This window comes from Cebus imitator, unplaced genomic scaffold (genome assembly GCF_001604975.1).
Source record: "Cebus imitator isolate Cc_AM_T3 unplaced genomic scaffold, Cebus_imitator-1.0 Scaffold28, whole genome shotgun sequence".
Lineage (NCBI taxonomy): Eukaryota > Metazoa > Chordata > Mammalia > Primates > Cebidae > Cebus > Cebus imitator.
In genome coordinates, this window is record NW_016107343.1 from 6,690,219 (window position 1) to 6,707,024 (window position 16,806).

Below are 16,806 nucleotides of genomic sequence, written 5' to 3' on the forward strand. Positions count from 1 at the left end.
GGGCCATTGTGGGAGGAGTGGAGTGCAGCAGACTGCTGGCACAGCCAAGCGCACCACGGTGGGACCTCACCCAGTGCCCGTCCGCCTGCCCGCCCGCTCTCCTCTCTCCCCAGGTATGACCAGAGGCAGAGGCCTCGTCCTAGCCCCTCACCTCGCCTGCTGGCCCACACTCTTGGCACTAACAGCACCTGGGGGCCCCATGGGCTCTGCCCACATTAACATCCAGACTGCCATGACCCTCCAGGATGCAGGGGCACGTGGGCCAGGCTGGGAGGGGTGGGGGTGGTGAGACAGGATGTATGCCTGTGATCCTCTGCAGGGGAGACAGGAAGGCCACATGGGGTTTCTGGTGTCAGTTCTGGCACCCTCAGGCAAGAAGGGTTTAGGGGATTGTGACAGCAGTGACAGGCAGGGTCCCCTGTCTCCAGGCCTCCTCTCCCACACCCATTCAGTAAAGCTGCTTCCAAAGGAGGTCTGGTGCCTGGTGGCCTTGCCTTCTCAGGTTGGGGCCCTGGCAGGCAGTATGATGCAGTGGAATAAGAAACTGAGTTTGAAGGCCAGGTGAGATGGCTCACGGCTATAATCCCAGCACTTTGGGAGGCTGAGATGGGCGGATCACGAGGTCAGGAGTTCAAGACCAGCCTGGCCAAGATGGTAAAACCCCATCTCTACTAAAAATACAAAAATTAGCTGGGTGTGGTGGTGGGCACCTATAATCCCAGCTACTCAGGAGGCTGAGGCAGCGAATTGCTTGAACATGGGAAGTGGAGGTTGCAGTGAGCCAAGATTGTACCACTGCATTCCAGCCTGGGTGACAGTGCAATACTCAGTCTCAAAAAAAGAAAAAAACTAAAAAAGCCGAGCACAGTGGCTCACGCTTATTACAGGAGCCACTACAAGTCTCCCAGCATTTGAGAGGCCAAATTACAGGCCTCCTAACACTTTGGGAAGCCGAGGCAGGCAGATCACTTGAGGTCAGGAGCTTGAGACCAGCCTGGTCAAGATGGTGAAACCCTATCTCTACTAAAACTACAAAAATTAGCCAGGCGTGGTGGCGGGTGCCTGTAATCCCAGCTACTCAGGAGGTTGAGGCAGAGAGAATTGCTTGAACCTGGGAGGCGGAGGTTGCAGTGAGCCTAGATCACGCCATTGTACTCCAGCCTGGGCAACAGAGCGAGACTCTGTCTCAAAACAAACAAAACAACTAAGTTTGTAGTCAGACAGTGCACATCACACCCTGCCCCTTCTCAGCTATGGAGCATTGTTCTTCCCTTTGTCTCTCTGAGCCTCAGTTTCCTCATCTGCAAAACGAGAATAATTTTATACAGTGAGGTAACAGTAGTGAAACTGGCACAATGCCTAAGACACATCAGCCCTCAACAAACCACCTCTGGCCTTGATGTCCTCATCTTTACCTCCTGCCATAGCACCCAAATATGTGGGCCTTTGGTAAAAGTGGGCACTGTCCAGATATTTGCCCTTTGAGTGTCCAAGCTAATAGGGCCCGTGGGCGTCATATTAGCCGTACCAAGTACAAAGACTTGGCTCCTCCTCTGCTCTCCTCTCAGAGGCCAGCTCCTGGGGTATCTTGGGCTTACTGACACACTCAAACCCAGGACATGAACCCAGAGAGGCGCTGGGCGGCTGTCCGTTCTCTTGGCCTCAGGACTATGTCTCAAAAGCCCAGGAGGCAAGTGAAGGGGGATTTATCTTCAAGAGAGCCAGCCTCCACTCTGCCAGGTACCCTTCTCCCTGCCTGCCCCCTTGGCAGTCACCCTGTAGTACCTGGGCTGGAAGAAAGCTTAAGCCTACTCTCTTGCCATGGATCTCAAAGGAAAAGTCTAGGAGAGAAAGAACAACTGACAAGCAGTTCTGGAAAGTAGAAGTCTCAGGGAGAAGACCTGTTATCTTCTCAGCTAGAGAGGACTCTATCTCTCAGGTAGCCCCACAAGCCCCCAAAGGGTTAACAAGGCCCTAAAAATAACCTGCGTCCAGCAGGACCCACTGATCAGAACCCTCCAGCCATCTGTTCCCATTTTCTCCTGTTCACACTGGAACATCTGAAACCAGCCCCAGAGCCCCAGCCCGATCCCAAAAATAGCCCCAGCCTGCCCAAGGAACAGGCCCCAGGGGCTGGGCACAGGCGGCATGGCCAACCCAGCAGTGAGGCATGGCCCAGGCAGACCCTGAGCCCTTATCCTTCAGGCCCATGGAAGGGAGGTGTCCTCTCTGGATCCAGAGCAACATGGTAAGCAGGGCCAGGGGATCCGCCTACCCCTCTTGGTACCAAGCCAGAGAGGGCACCTGCTAGCCAAGTTCCAGGCCTCAGAGCCAGGGGCCTTGGGATCCTAGGTACTTCCACCGCAACTTAGTACCCGGAAGATTTTACCCACCTGTCTGCATAGCTTCCCCACCTAATTGTGGGTACCTCATCCCTGCCACCCACTCTTGGGCTCATTCAGAAGTTCCCAAGCCTCAGCCCCTCCACCATGTCATCCTAGGCTTCACTCAGCATTCTCCCTTGCCAGCACACAGGGATAAGGCAGAAAGGCAGAACTTTTCCTAGCAGTGCCCACACTCTCCCTTGCAGCTCAGGGAAGGACTCTGGAGGGTGTCCCTTGCACGCTGTGGATGCTGATATAAACCCACTCCCCTTCTGGGCTCCAGGATGCCCCCTCCCGATCATCTGTGTCTGGCAGGTGCCAGGCAGGCCTCCCCCACATTATCCCAGGCCTGGGCACTGCCCCTCAGGGAAAGGCCCAGGCAGGACACAGGGAATCCGGGGGCCCAGGGCCCTGAGAGACTCCTAACAGCTGCCATTCAGGTCACAGCTTTACACTGACACTTTTCTCCCCAAGCCAGGTCCCTGACCCCTAGGCCAGGAAGGAGAGGAGGCGGCCATTTAAGCCATTTAAGGACGGAATGCCTTGTTTGCCTGGTGAGAGCTGAGCAGCAGGGGATGGGGCAGTGGGAGGAGTGCTGGAGCTGAACTGAGCAAACAGCCCCAGGGAGGGAGGGCTGGCCCTGAGAAGCCTGGAGATAGGCAGGGAGACGTGTCCTAAGCAACCTGGGCCTTCTCCAGGCCCCTGGCTATTTGGCAAACTTGCAATAAAGATGTCAGTGGGCACCAACGGTGGGGAAGTGGAGGCAGCAAACAGTGGGTCTGGAGGGGTATTAGAATCCAGGAATCTGGAGTGCTGGAAAGCCTGTCTCTTCCCCACCCCCACACTCCCTCTTCTCACTATCAGTTCTTTCCTGCCAAAATCCCTGGGAGGGTCAAAAATTCCTGTGAAGAACTCTGATTAATCAAGTGAGGACGATCACCAACATTTATTGAGCATTTACTTAGTAACTTCACTATCCTAAATGCTCCATGTGCATCATCTAATTTAATCCTCAGAGCAGTATAGGAAGAAAGTATTCTTATTATCCCCTTTTCCACTGAAAAAAGGGAGGTGCCGAGAAGTGAAATCACTCGCCTAAGGCCCACAGTCTTAGAAGAAGCAGGATTTGAATTCAGACACCCTGGCATCTGGGTTCTGGGCCATTTCACAATACTCCAGATGCACCACGGTATCAGTCCTCTGAATGATGACGAAAGAAAGCGTGGGTGCCCAGGCCCCACCCTCTGGCTCCTCACACTCTCCCTCCATGCCTGATGTGCCCGGGGCCTGCCTGGGAAGATCAGAGAGAAAGCACTGCTCCTCACTCCCTCAGCCCAGGTCCCCGCCTGGCCTGGCCTGTGCAGCCTCCCCCAGCCCTGCCCAACTCCAGTCCGTTACCTCCTCACCCATCCTTGTCCCTGCCGGTCAGAAGAGGGCATAAGGCCAGTCACCGGGACAACAGTACAGAGCCCCTGCCAAGAGCTACCACAGGCTCATGAGAGCCCCAGGTGGGGGGTCAAAGGTCAAGTGGGGCTCACCAGTGAGGGTGGAGTCCCAGCCCTGCCCCCACCCACCTGCTCAGCCACACCTGTCCAATGCTCCCCATCTCTTTCATTTCTCAGTAGAAAGCAGGACCACTTCCTCGGTGTCCCTGGGGGGGTGGCTTCAATGGGGAGGGTGGTGGCTGAGGTGAGGGGATGAGAAGCCCCTCCCTCCTGGGGACGTCTAGGAGAAGTGCCTGCTCCCAGGCTCCAGCTTCCTCTAGCTTTCCCTAGTCGGACTGGGAGCCCTCAGGAGTGTTTGTTGTGAATTCAGGGAGTTGTTGCTAAGTAAGGAAGGGGGGCTGGCGGAGGGAAAGAGGCTGGCCTCGTGTGTGTGTGTGTGTGTGTGTGTGTGTGTGTGTGTGTGTGTGTGTACCCACGAATGTGTACGCTAGGGGACCAGGGGACCAGGGCAGAAACCACACTACCATGGCTGGTAGCCACCCTGGCTTGGACTGAGCCCGAGGAGACCAAGCCAGCCAGGAGGAGCAAAGACTTGGGATAACCAGGAAATCGTACCTTGCCCTCCAGGGCGATTGGGTGGAATCTCCTCACCTCCCGCAGGGTGGGGCGGGTCGGGGTGAGATCTGCTGAGATAGAGAAGGGCTGGACTCTCACTGGAGCTGGGCTCTAACCCCTCCCGCCCCAGCCCTACTCCCCACCTGGTTGGGTTTAGGGTTCTAGGTCAGGCTGTTTGCCCACCAGGAGCCAGAGGAGACCTCCCTCTTCTGGAGGGAGGGGAATGAAAGGAGAGGTGGGGGCAGAAAGCCAAGAGGAGGGAGCCCAGAAGACAAAAAGCCAAGCAGGAGGCCACACCAGGATGATGCTGCAGCAGACGGAGATCAGGGAGACTGAGGGACACACAGGGGCACACAGACCTCTCACCTCAGAGATAATGTCGGGCTCAGGCTCAAGGGTGTGGTCTGGGATGGGGGCTCCCTGTGGAGAGAGGGTCAAAGCTAGAAGCCCCCTCCAGCAATCTATGCCCTGCTCCTCCCATCACCCCAGCACCCCCCAACAAACACACCACATAAACATGTACACACCGTCCACACAGCCTGCAGCTCCAGGAAGTCTCTGAGCTACTCATTTGCCACCCCGCCAGGACTTCTGCGGATTGGCTGGGAGCCAGGCCTGACCCAGCTACACCCCCCCAATGCCGTCCCCTCCCTAGCTTGCAAGCAGGAGAGGAGAAGGCACTAGAAGACCTTAGAGCTCCCTTAGAGCTTGGCCCCATGGGGAGAGGCAGAGGACTCCCACGACCTGACAGGAGGACCTGGGGGAGGGGAGGGAGGGGGAGGCTGGAGGACCCCAGATTCTAACGACAGCCACCTCCAGGTTATCCTGTGTCAGGGAACAGAATGGCTGTGTATTCTATGTCCTTGTGTGGTCTCCTTGGCTATAGTCCTGGTCCCCTGAAGATGCCAAGTCCTGAGGACCTGGTCTGGTTGGGAGGCCCTGGGGTGAGGGAATTGGTTTAGCAGTTCAGTAGGAGGGGGCTGGGCGAAGCTCCCACAGCAGGCGGGAGGGAGGCTGGTGGCTGGGCTCAGTTTGTACTGGGGGGTCAAAGGGGAGTTCTTTTCCAAAGAATTCTGGGAGAGACGCCAACTAGAGCAAGCTGCTAACCACCCCTCCCTCTCTCTCACTGCACTGGGCGGGGGGGTGTCCCTGCCAACCAGACTTAACCCTCTCCAGCCTGTGTTCCTCCCAGACCTGAGACGGGGGCTGCTGGGGAGGAGGCCTCTGGCTGGGCTCAGCTTTCCACTCTGAGGCTCATGCAGCACCCGGCATCCATCAGCACAAGGCTGGTTCCACATGGCCCCATCTGGCACTGCCCTGCCCTTCCGCCACCTAGATGACTTTTCTGGGCTCATCTCCTAAAGGTGTCTGCAGTGACGTGTGTGCATGTCTCAGAGACAGAGATTGAGAAACAAACTAAAAATTCCTTGCCAAGGCCCTCCCCCTGCTGGGTCACTGAGCACTGTACCAACCTGTACCCCTCCCTTCCTCCCACTGTGCTCTGGGACCAGAGGCCACTGGGGGTGGGGATGTAAAAGGGACAGCTTATCCTTATGTCCACCTCCTGCTACTGTCTCCACAGGTCTCTGACTCACACAAACAGCCCCTGCCCCAGCACTCTGCTTCCTCACTGATTTGTCACAAGATTTGTGCTTCTGGAGGAAAGCATTCCATTCTAGCCTGAGATCCCAGGATGGGAAACTGAGATACAGCAAGGTTATGGGGGTTCTAGTGCCTGCATCCCATGCCGATGTAACTCTGCTATCACCATCCTTGCTTTGGCCCCAAATCAAAACACCTAGGAACCTCCCCTAACGTAGAATACTGTCTAAGTGCAGTAGGAGGGAATGAGATTAAACATCAAGAAGGACTTCCCACGATCAAGGCTACAAGGGCAGCTGGCCCCACCCCAGATGCCTGGATTCCAGCCCCCCCATCTTCTGCTCATGCTGGAAGTATGAGCGTCTTCTCTTGTTCAGCTATTTGTTCCTAGTTGGAGAAGTCAACTTTTCTGAACCTTAAATTTGCCACCAAGCTCCCAGGTCTGATGTGATTGGCTATTCCTTGCCCTCAATGAAGCAAGTGACCCCAGAGTGGGGGGTTAGCTCCCTTTCTCCATCCCTTTTCCTTTAGAGCACTGGGTCTCCCTATAACAACCACTACTGCATAATCAGGACTAGAAGAGGGTGGACAGGTGGTATGGGGACCCTTCAAGGTGCTAGGTGTCAGTGAGGGGTAGAGGGAGAGAACCCAGTCCCCAGGGAAAGCTCATCACACAGTCTCTCCACTGCACCACTCTCCTCTCTCCAAGGACCGCGGAACTGCCAGAAGCCTTGGCCCCACTCCAGGAATCTTCCCTATCAAAGGCCAGAGGACTCCATGTCCCAGGGAGCTGTGGGGAGACCTGTGACTACACACCCCAGACATGTTCCCAGGGAGGAGAGAGGAGAGAAGAGAAATGCATATGTGTGCACACACACTCACATACACATCGACAAGACATGCCCCCAGCACACACACTCTCCAGAGGTACCCCGGAAACTTACAACACAGACACAACTCCCAAAGACATTTCCAAAAAAGCACTCCAAATTCTCCCAGAGTGGCCCCTTAAGACCCATAGAGTCTCCCGTATTCATAGAGACAGCCCAGGGGAACTCAGAAACACACATGACATCGACCAATCACACAGAACTGCCAAACAGAACTGCTGACAGAAGATACACCCACACTGGGACACACACACACATACACACGCACACACACACACACACACACTTACACAAAGTAGTACGCAGCCATGTGCTAGCACACAAACTCAAACACACAAACTTGCAGTGCATAGTGTGTGAAGTCAGATTAGAAGGCAATGTTCTGGGGAGGAGGGGAGCCTGCAGGGGGTGGAGAAGAACTCAGGGATTTCAAAACAATCCTGGTTTCGAAATGCTGGAAATGCTGGATTCAGGGCCATTCCCAGTTGAGGCTGGGGGTGGGGGAGTGGAGAGTGAGGGGGGAGGGGAAGACGGACCAACCCAGGGCTACTAGGCCATTGGAGGAGGAACGGGAATGAACAGAGGGAGTCCCAGCCCTGGTGGAAGGGGGCCTAGAATAAAACATCAATGTTAGGAAGGGGGGAGCCAGTCCAGGGCCAAACAGGGAGGGCCTGGGCTGCAAAGGAGAGGTCTCTGCCTTTGCCACTGGTAGGAAAAGTGAGAAGGCAGGGGAGGCTGCCCCTCCCCCTCAGCATGGAGAATCAGAAGGAACCTGTCTGTGTCCTTTCCCCTACTCCTGGGCAGTGGTGACCACCTTCTTCCCTTCTGAGTGGCACCCTGGCTCCCCTTTCCCACGAGCTAGCATAGCCCCAAGGTGGGTTATGGAAAGCTAAGGGGTCACAGGGGATGAGGAGACGGCCAGGGCCTGCAGGAGGAGTCAGGGGTCTTCCACAGGATCCAGGACCTCCCCCTCCCCCCCATCCCTGCACTCAGAGCAGGCTGTGGGCATCCCCCTGGGAACCAAGGCTTTCTGCCTCTCCACAGGGATGCAGGACTCTCAGGGAGACTGAGGCAGTGCAACACATGCCCACACCAAGAAGTTGCCCCTCCCACGGCAGCCAGAATGCCCTTACTGCCCCTCCCCCAGCCTCCAGGGAAAGTCGGGCCACGCTCTCCCAGGAGGGAAGGGAGGGGAGGTCAGGCCAGGCTGGGGGTGGGGCTCGGAGGCCTGGCCCTGGCACCAGGCAGAGGAAATTCCAGGCTGTAAGTCCAGGCAGCCTTCAGGGCCGCTGATCCAAGTGACATGCACCCAGCTCAGGAGCTGCAATGCTCTGGCCTTCCCCACCTAGCCCTCCAACTGGCTCCAGCCCCAGCTCTGGGAGTTAGAGGACAGGACTCAGATGGGGTCCTCAGCCCTGGCAGGAGCTTCCACCAGCCCCATCCCGGCCCTTCTGGCCAGTTAGAACCTCCTTTCTTTAGTTCCCTGAGGGCAGCCCCTACGCTGTGGCTACGGGTGGGCAGCTGTCAGGGCTGGCAGGCAGGGGCACACATGCCAAGCTACAGCAGCCAGGCGCTCAACAGGTTGAGCCAGTCCATGGAACAGCCGCCCCACCCCAGGGAGAGCGGGCCTGGCAGAGGCTCCCTGCCCGAGGCACCCAGCCTGTACCCGCTTGGCTCCCACGGCTGCCCACTTTCCCACGGTGCCATCCCTCTTCTGCCCCCTCCCCTCACCAGAGGTCACCACCCGGGCAGTGCCCAGGGCTCTGGCATAAGGAGGGAAGGGATGCCATTTCCCTGTCACCCCTGGGTGCCCAGGGTCTTGATATGCCTTACTCTCAGCGCCCAAGGTGCCCCAAAAACAGCCAGCATGGCACCAGGACCACAAGAACCCCAAAGGACCCCCCACCTCCTTGTGGGCCTCTTGTGATCCTAGGAAGACTGGACACTTAGACACACCAGCTCTCCAGAGCTACCCCAGGGTGCTGGGACAGAACTTCAGCGTATGGCACCAGAGGCAGTGTGGGGGTACCCCCAGCTCCTCCTCTTGGACTCCCTGGGGGAGGGGCCGCAGAGCTGGGTGACAGTGGCTCCTTCCACTCCTGCCCAGGCTGCTGCTGCCTGCCACCCTGGTCCTTTCCTCCCACTCCACTTCTGGACTCCACGGAGCTCCATCCTAGCCACTCCCCCAACAGGCAGGCAACCCCCCTTTGCTCTGCATCTCCTTTAATCTAAAGCAGGTGCCAGGCATTCCAGCCCTTTCGGAGCCAACATTGCCACCCCCTAGGCCTCTGCCCAGAGGCTACTGTCCTGCCTGGTCTGGAAGTTGAGCCCCCAGCCTAGGGTCCTGCTTCACCCAGGTACCAGGACTCCAAAGGCAGGAACTATCTAAGCAGGGTCATGGGTATCCAACACAGATTCAACAAGCAAGATCAGTAGGTCCACAACTGCCACTGAGGCGCTAGATTCCTGTGGACTGCTAATCCCTCTCTAGGACCCTGTAGTATCTAGTATCTCCCCAGTCTCGTGACTCCCCATCCTAGTAGAGACTCATTCTGAGCCTCCATATGGGCCTCCAGAACCCATCACCAGTCACAGGACCCCTGCTACTGCGGGGACAAGACTCACTCTGGCAGGAAATTCCAGGCTGTAAGTCCAGGCAGCCTTCAGGGCCGCCGATCCAAGTGACATGCACCAGCTCAGGAGCTGCAGTGCTCTGGCCTTCCCCACCCAGCCCTGGCCATCCAGCCCTCCAACTGGCTCTAGCCCCAGGTCTGGGACTCAGATGGGCTCCTCAGCCCTGGCAGGAGCTCCCACTGGCCCCATCCCGGACCCTCTGGCCAGTTAGAGCCTCCTTTCAGTTCCCTGAGGGCAGCCCCCAGGGTGTGGCTATGGATCCAAGATTTTAGGTATTCTACCCTCCTCCCAGCACCCCTCCCTCTGTGAACCATCACTCCACCCCACTCAGGAGCAACACAGGTAAGCAGGGAACCCCTAGAGGGAGGTGGCCAGAAGGCTAGCTTTCCAGACCTGGCTCTCCAAGGCCAAGGAGCCAAATCACCTGGGGAGGCAGTGCCTTCCTTCCTGGCACCAGCCTCCCAGTCTCTCTCCCTGCTCACCTTCTTACCCATTCTCCCCAGTCCTGTCCTGAAGCCTCTATCAGCAGGGCCTCAGAGCTGACACCAGGAAGAGAGGGTCTGACCATGTTCTTCCCCTGGGGTCATGAAATTGGGGTCCTGACCCGGAGAAGGCAGCCAGGCCCATGCTGAGAGGCAGCAGAAGAGCAAGGCAGCCCCTGCCCGGAAGTGGCTGCTCCCTGGAGAGGCTGAGAAGAGAGGGAGGAGAGAGTGGAAGCCCACTCACCCTGGCGGTCTCATCCAGAAAGCTGCTCAGAGGTAGCAGCAGGGTTAGAGCAGATACAGTGCACAGACAGCTTTCACCCTAAACCAAGGCTGAGAGCGAGGGCAAAAGATCCAAGGAGCCTTGGAGCCCCTTTCTGAGGGCTCAAACACATGCCCAAGTCACCTCTCTTAGCAATACTTTTCCTCCCCACAGCATAGTCTCCCCCAGATACAGACACAGACACAGACACACACCCCAAGCAGCAGACAGACAGAAAGAGGAGGGAGGAAGGGGGTGTCAGAAAAACCCGGAAGGAAGGAAGCTGGACAGACAGACAGAAGCTGATCCTAGCTTCATTGCTCCAGAGAGACACCCTCCAGACTCCTAGACTTCAAGGGACACTCTCCTTCTCAGAAAAGAGTAGCCCTCGGTCGCTTCTGAAAGCAAATTCCAGTAGCCCTGGAATAGGACCTACCCCAGCCAAGCAAGAAGCCTCAGCCTCACTTCTCTTCCTGCATTCTTCCCCGAGGGTTCCTTTGGACCAAGGCAGGGGCCACCTCCCCTTAGCAGTGCAGGGACACCTCCAAGGAACTGTATGACTGCCCCACCCCCCAGCCAAGCCCACATCACTCAGAAGCCTTGGAAGAAGAGACTCCTCAGTCACAGCCCCCGCCACTCATAGGCAGTGCCTGGGGAAAAGGGTGACCCCCAGCTCTTCCCAGTCCCAACCCACCTCCTTCTGGAGGCTCCATCAGCCAGGGGAGGAGGGCGGGGGTGCTGAGACCCAAGGGGTTGGTGAGCCTGGGAGGGGGACTACATCTCCCAGAAGCCCCCAGGGCAAGGTTCGCTGCTCCAGCTGGCCCAAGGCCGGCCTTGTTCTCTGCGCTAGGGTGGCAGGGTCCCCTGGCTACCCCTAAGCCCTCCCCACTGTGTTCTGGAGCTGCAAACCTGATTGGGGGCTTAAAAGTAGCCTCCACTGACCCTGGGGGCATCCCCCACACCTTAAACAGCCTGGGGGTACGTGCCAAAGAGCAAGAGACAATCAGACTGTGTTCCCCCTCCCCGATTCAGACTGGATCTCCCTTCTCGCGCCTCTGCTGGCCTGGCATGACTTTCGCCTTGCCCCCAGCCCACCCCTCACCTCACGCGGATTTGGGGGTCCTCACGCCAGGCCGGAGCTGGACGCCATGACCAGGTCACGGTCGGTGTGTGAATGGGGGTCCTCCTGCTCGCCAGTTGGAGATGCAGAGGGGGCGGGCAGTCAGTGATCTTTTGATCCTGGACGCCTTGATCTCAACACCAGCCCGGCCCGGGAGAGGCTATCCGGGGATCGCTGGGCGCCTGGGTTCCTGCCTCCCAACCGTGAAGCATGGTCGTGGGCGCCGGGCAGCGGCGGGAGAGCGCGCACACCCGCCGGGGCCGGGGCGCGGGGCTGGGGTCTCGGCCCCGAACCTCAGAAGGCTCCGGCTCCTGCTCCTCCTCCCTGGCTTGCTTCCTGCCTTCCTTCCTTCCTTCGCCTCCTCCTTTCACTTTCCCCGAAGCCCGCGAGGATGGCGGGCGCTGGGCGAGGAGGGGGATGTCTGGGCGCTTATTGTTGCTCGGACGCCGAGGGTCCGGGTCGCAGCCCCCGGGCGGCGCGGCGCCGGGGGACCCAGGCGTGGGGGCGTCCGGCCGGCTGGCTCCGGGCGGCGGCGGTAATGCAGCGGCCCCGGGTCCGGGGCATGTCCAGCCACTGGCTCCGCCGCGCGCCGCCGCCTCCCCGGGCTCCCCTGCACTGCCGGAGCCTCAATCGCCCCTCCACTCGGCTCCACTCCCCAGCCTGAATAAGCATCGGGGCTCTCTGGCTGCCTCCTTCTGCCTTCATACCAGAGCCCGGAGAGGCCCCTGTCAAAATAAGAGCTCTCCCATCTCGCTTGCCTCCTCGCCCAACCCGGCTCCCCCAGCCTCCCAGTGGTCTGACTCGGTAAGGCGCCCGACCGGCTAGCGGGAGGCAGGTTGGCCCGGGGACGGGGAGGGGGGTTTCTAGCCTTCTCTCCTCCCCACTCCTGAGGATTGGGGAGGGGACGCGCCAACAACATCCCAGGCTAGGGAAAGGTTTGACAAACCTACCTTCCTATCTGCACTGATTGGAAGGAGTGGAAGTTGCCTGGACACACACACACACACACACACACACACACACACAGCACTGAGCACTGGGTCCCCTCTTCATTGTATCCACGCACATCCATAATGCACTAAACATCTCTTTATTCATGCCTCTCCTAGTAGACCATGAGGTCCTTGAGGACACAGAATGAATTTTTTCATCTCAATCCTCAGCAGCACAAAGTAGATGCTAAGAAAATGTTTGTGGAAGTGAAACCTTTGTCTTCTCAAAAGAACTCTCCTAACCTAACCTCAAAGTGCTTCTCTCTCTCTCTCTCTCTCTCTCTCACACACACACACACTCACACACACTCTCACCACGCTATAGGACGATCGATGCATGAAAAATAAATTGTAAAGCACTTTTTTTTTTGAGATGGAATTTCGCTTTTGCTGCCCAGGCTAGAGTGCAATGGCTTGGTGTCAGCTCAGTGCAACCTCCACCTCCCAGCTTCAAGCGATTCTTCTGCCTCAGCCTCTCAGGTAGCTGGGATTACAGGCGCCTGCCACCATGCCTAGCTAATTGTGTAGTTTTAGCAGAGACGGAGTTTCACCATGTTGGCCAGGCTGGTGTCTAATTGCTGACCTCAGGTGATCCGCCTGCCTTGGCTTCCCAAAGTGCTGGGATTATAGGTGTGAGCCAGTGCAGACCCAGTGCACGTTTTTTTTTTTTTTTTGAGACGGAGTTTGGCTCTTGTTGCCCAGGCTGGAGTGCAATGGCGAGATCTCAGTTCACTGCAGCCTCCACCTCCTGGAGGAGAATCAAGCGATTCTCCTGCCTCAGCCTCTCAAGTAGCTGGGATTACAGGTATGTGCAACCATGCCTAGCTAATATTGTATTTTTAGTAGAGACGGGGTTTCTCTATGTTGGTCAGGCTGGTCTTGAACTCCTGACCTCAGGTGATCCATCTGCCTTGGCCTCCCAAAGTGCTGGAATTACAGGGGTGAGCCACTGTGCCCAGCTTTTTAATTTTTTTTTTGGAGATGGAGTTTTGCTCTTGTCGCCCAGGCTAGAGTGCAGTTGGCGCAATCTTGGCTCACTGCAACCTTTGCCTCCCAGGTTCAAGCAATTCTCCTGCCTCAGCTTCCTGAATAGCTGGGATTACAGGTGCCTGCCACCACGCCCAGCTAATTTTTAAAAACTTTTTGATAGAGTGGGATTTCACCATGTGGGTCAGACTGGTCTCGAACTCCTGACCTCAGGTGATCCACCTGCCTCGGTCTCCCAAAGTGCTGGGATTACAGGCATCAGCCATCACACCCGGCCCCAAAGCACTTTTTAAAAACGTTTCACGTTTTAATGTTCACCACAAACCTGCAAGAAAGATATTATGTTCCCATTACAGAGGTCAGGAAATTGAGGTTTGTATTACCTAAGGACTTACCCAGAGCTACCCAGCTACAAAGTAGTAAACCCAGAACTAGAATTTGGGTCTCCTTATCCCTGGGGACTTTCCCTGTTTCCTACTGTCACCACCCACCCAGAATTAATACCAAGTGACAAGCATTGAATTTGTCTGGTAGGAAGGACACTAAGCCAGCCTGCTTGTTCCTGCTGTTTCCTTGTCCCCTTTTCCCTGCCCCACCTCACAGATGGTCCCCAGATAGCTCTAGCTTCATTGACCTCCCTCTCTTCTGACCACCTATCCCATCATAGCATCTAACAGAGTATTCCTCATGTGTTTTATCTTGACATACACACACACACACACACACACACATATAAGCACACGTGTCTGTTTGTCCCCAGAAGATCCCTAAGAGCCCAGACCATGCCTTCTATCTTCTACATTCCCCATAATACTCAAGTGTGGCTGAGTTCATAGTAGGACTTCAGTAAATACTGACTTGATGAGTTGATAGTGCCAACAGCTGGGCACTGGACAAGGTCTAGGGAGGCACAGGTGGAAGGGGGCACAAACCTGGTAGAAGATAACATAGTAATCACCCGTGTGTGCCATCACCACTTACAAATTAAAAATTACAAATTTTCATGCACGTTGTCTCATGATGATGCTTTAACCCAATCACCAAAACTTTTCCAAGTGCCAACTACCTGCTGTGCCAAGCACTGTGCTGGGTTAGGGGGCTGAATCGCCACAGTCCTAAGAAGTCGGTTTTATCCCACCTTAAAAGAAAAGAAAATTGAGGCCCAGAGAGGCTTCTAGTGTGAAAGATCCCAGCACCTAGGCTAGTATCTGACCCATGGAAATAAGGTTTAATTTCTTGTCTTCTCTCCAGAAAGGCATAATATGGGCTACTTCTCGAACAGGGTGCTTTTAGAGGTGGCCACTGCGTTTATGTGGATCAGTCTCCCCTTACATATATGACAAGCCACAGGGATGTGTTATGTATGATCCCTTTGGCACAATTCCTGGTTCATACTAGGTCCAAAACTGCTTTCAGGGGCGAGTAGGTCTGTGTTGCCAGGGGTCTCTTAGATGGTGCACAATACATGTCCTATGGAGCAGCCATGCGGAGCGCTCCCCTGGGTGGGGCTGTGACTCATTCCCCCAGAGGAGGTTCCAGGTTGGGATGCGGAGCTGAGCTCTGGGCAGCCACAAGTTCTGGGTGGAACCCTGGAGAGATCCGGGAGGAAAGGAGACAGGCAGGCGGCCCATTGCAGGAATCGAGCGGCTCCCTCTACTGGCCAACTCGGGGAACCTCTATGTTTCCGCGTATCTGTGTGTCACTGTGTCACGAGGGGTGTCACAGGTGTGTCCGCGAGTGTCGGTGTCGGCGTTCGTCAGTAGAAGTGCCCTCATGGGTATGGGTGCGTGAGGGTGCCTGTTCGTGACGCAGTGTGGGTGTGCCAACGCCGCGATGGGCTGTTTCTGGAAGCACAGCGTGTACACACAACTGTATCTTGTAATACAATTTACTTTGGGGCTGCTGGGGGTCAGCGCGAGGGCTGCCGATATCTGCGATTAGGCATCGCGTTGCCGGGGTTACTAGGACAAAAGGATTCTCCAGCTGGTACTCCTCACCGGCTGGAGCACTACCCCGAGAAGGTGGGAGGAGTCCAGCCAGACGGGTTCCTGGAAAGGACTCTATCGCCTAAAGCAAATAGGGACCCAAGAAAGAGTTAACGCAGAGCCCCACAGTGACTTCAATCATTGGCTCAGGGCATTGTCAGTCAGAGGTCTGGGGGCGGGGTTTGCGGGGCCGCCGTCTGACCGCCCAGCGCCCCTCACTTGCCCCTCGACCCCCCATATCATCTCACTGCTGGGCTGAGCCCACACCCCAATCTTGGTGGCGACACCTTCTTGGGCCCTGGAGGAAGAGCTGATCCGGGCATCCTGGCTTCCCCACTCACTCCAGCTGCCTGGCTTCCTGATAGATGGTGATTATTATATAATAGACTTGCTGGACAGAACCTTGCCAGCGCTCGGAACACTTTGCCCCCTCCTCGAAGTCTGCCCCAGGGCCTGGCACCTGCCGCACAGAGCCTGCTGCCGGGTTCTGCCTCCATTCCAGGGCGGGAGACCCCAGGGCCAGGGCCTGGGATGGAGCGGGCGCCAAGTGGAGAAGAGCCGGGCGGGTGCCCCGCGGGTCTCAGGGTCGGCCTGAGGAGTGTGGCTTCACCAGCGCCTCTCCAGGATGGTGGGACCCGCCTGGTCCCTTCCAACCTGAGCTTGCAACTTGGGAGCCCATAGTGGGGGTGCTAGGGGGCGCAGGGGCCATTGTGGGAACGGGAAGGAGTTTGGAAGAGGTGCGGGGGCAGGAAAGGGAGGCTGAGAGAGGGGGCCGGCAGGGGCAGGGGGGAGGGACTCTTATCCTGACAGGGCTCCCGCCTTCCCTGACTGGAGGGTTTGGAAAAACTGAGCAGGCAGCCAAGGCTTGGCTGGAAATCCTGCAGCCCACCCTCCTGGGGACACAAAGCTGGAGGGCGGGGGCAGGGCGGGGGGAGAGAGCAAGACCCCGGGGAGGACAGGGCCTCTTTTGGGGCTGGGGGCCCAGGGGCCAGGACCCTGGGGAAGGGGTTCCTGGCGCTGTCTCCCTGCAGTCTGCTTCCCCCTTTTCCTCTACCCCCTCTGCTTCCCCCTCCTCCCCCTCCGCGGCTCCAGTCTTGCAGATTGCGGGCAGACTTAACTCCTTGAGTGCCAGCCTGGTGGACTCTGTGGTGGTGACGCTGTGAGGGAGGGAAGGAGGAGGGACTCCGGACCCCACTCCCACCCACAGTTTAACACCTTATGCCCCGGAAAGAAATCCCGGAACTGGTCGGGTTCCAGGGCCCTGAAAGGTTGCCTGGTTCTGGAGTAGCCACACGCAAAACAAGGCACCTAAGAGTTGCGGAATCGCCTGCTCTCTTGCCTCATCTTCCCTGCCTCTCCTCCCCACTGCTGCCCTCTGGGTCTCTCCCGCCACTCTTCGGCCACCCTC

The 16,806-nt window shown here is 57.1% G+C and overlaps 1 protein-coding gene and 1 long non-coding RNA gene across 7 annotated transcripts in view; both read right to left on the bottom strand.

Moving 5' to 3' along the window:
• BCL9L (BCL9 like) overlaps positions 1-12,232 on the bottom strand; it is a 31,152-nt gene extending 18,920 nt beyond the window's left edge. The window contains exons 1-3 of one of the 6 annotated variants that reach the window (XM_037736723.1): positions 11,417-12,232; positions 10,053-10,258; positions 4,811-4,864 (exon numbers count right to left, since the gene is read on the bottom strand). In XM_037736723.1, the coding sequence (XP_037592651.1) occupies positions 4,811-4,864; positions 10,053-10,138 (140 nt within the window). In that variant the 5' untranslated portion in view covers positions 10,139-10,258; positions 11,417-12,232. The remainder of the gene's footprint in view (positions 1-4,810; positions 4,865-10,052; positions 10,259-11,416) is intronic. The other 5 variants (XM_037736721.1, XM_017523465.2, XM_017523467.2 and 2 more) reach the window with 5 other exon arrangements.
• Positions 12,233-15,287: 3,055 nt separating this feature from the next.
• LOC108300489 overlaps positions 15,288-16,806 on the bottom strand; it is a 3,100-nt gene continuing 1,581 nt past the window's right edge. The window contains exon 2 of the long non-coding RNA XR_005199225.1: positions 15,288-15,480. This is a non-coding gene — a long non-coding RNA (uncharacterized LOC108300489). The remainder of the gene's footprint in view (positions 15,481-16,806) is intronic.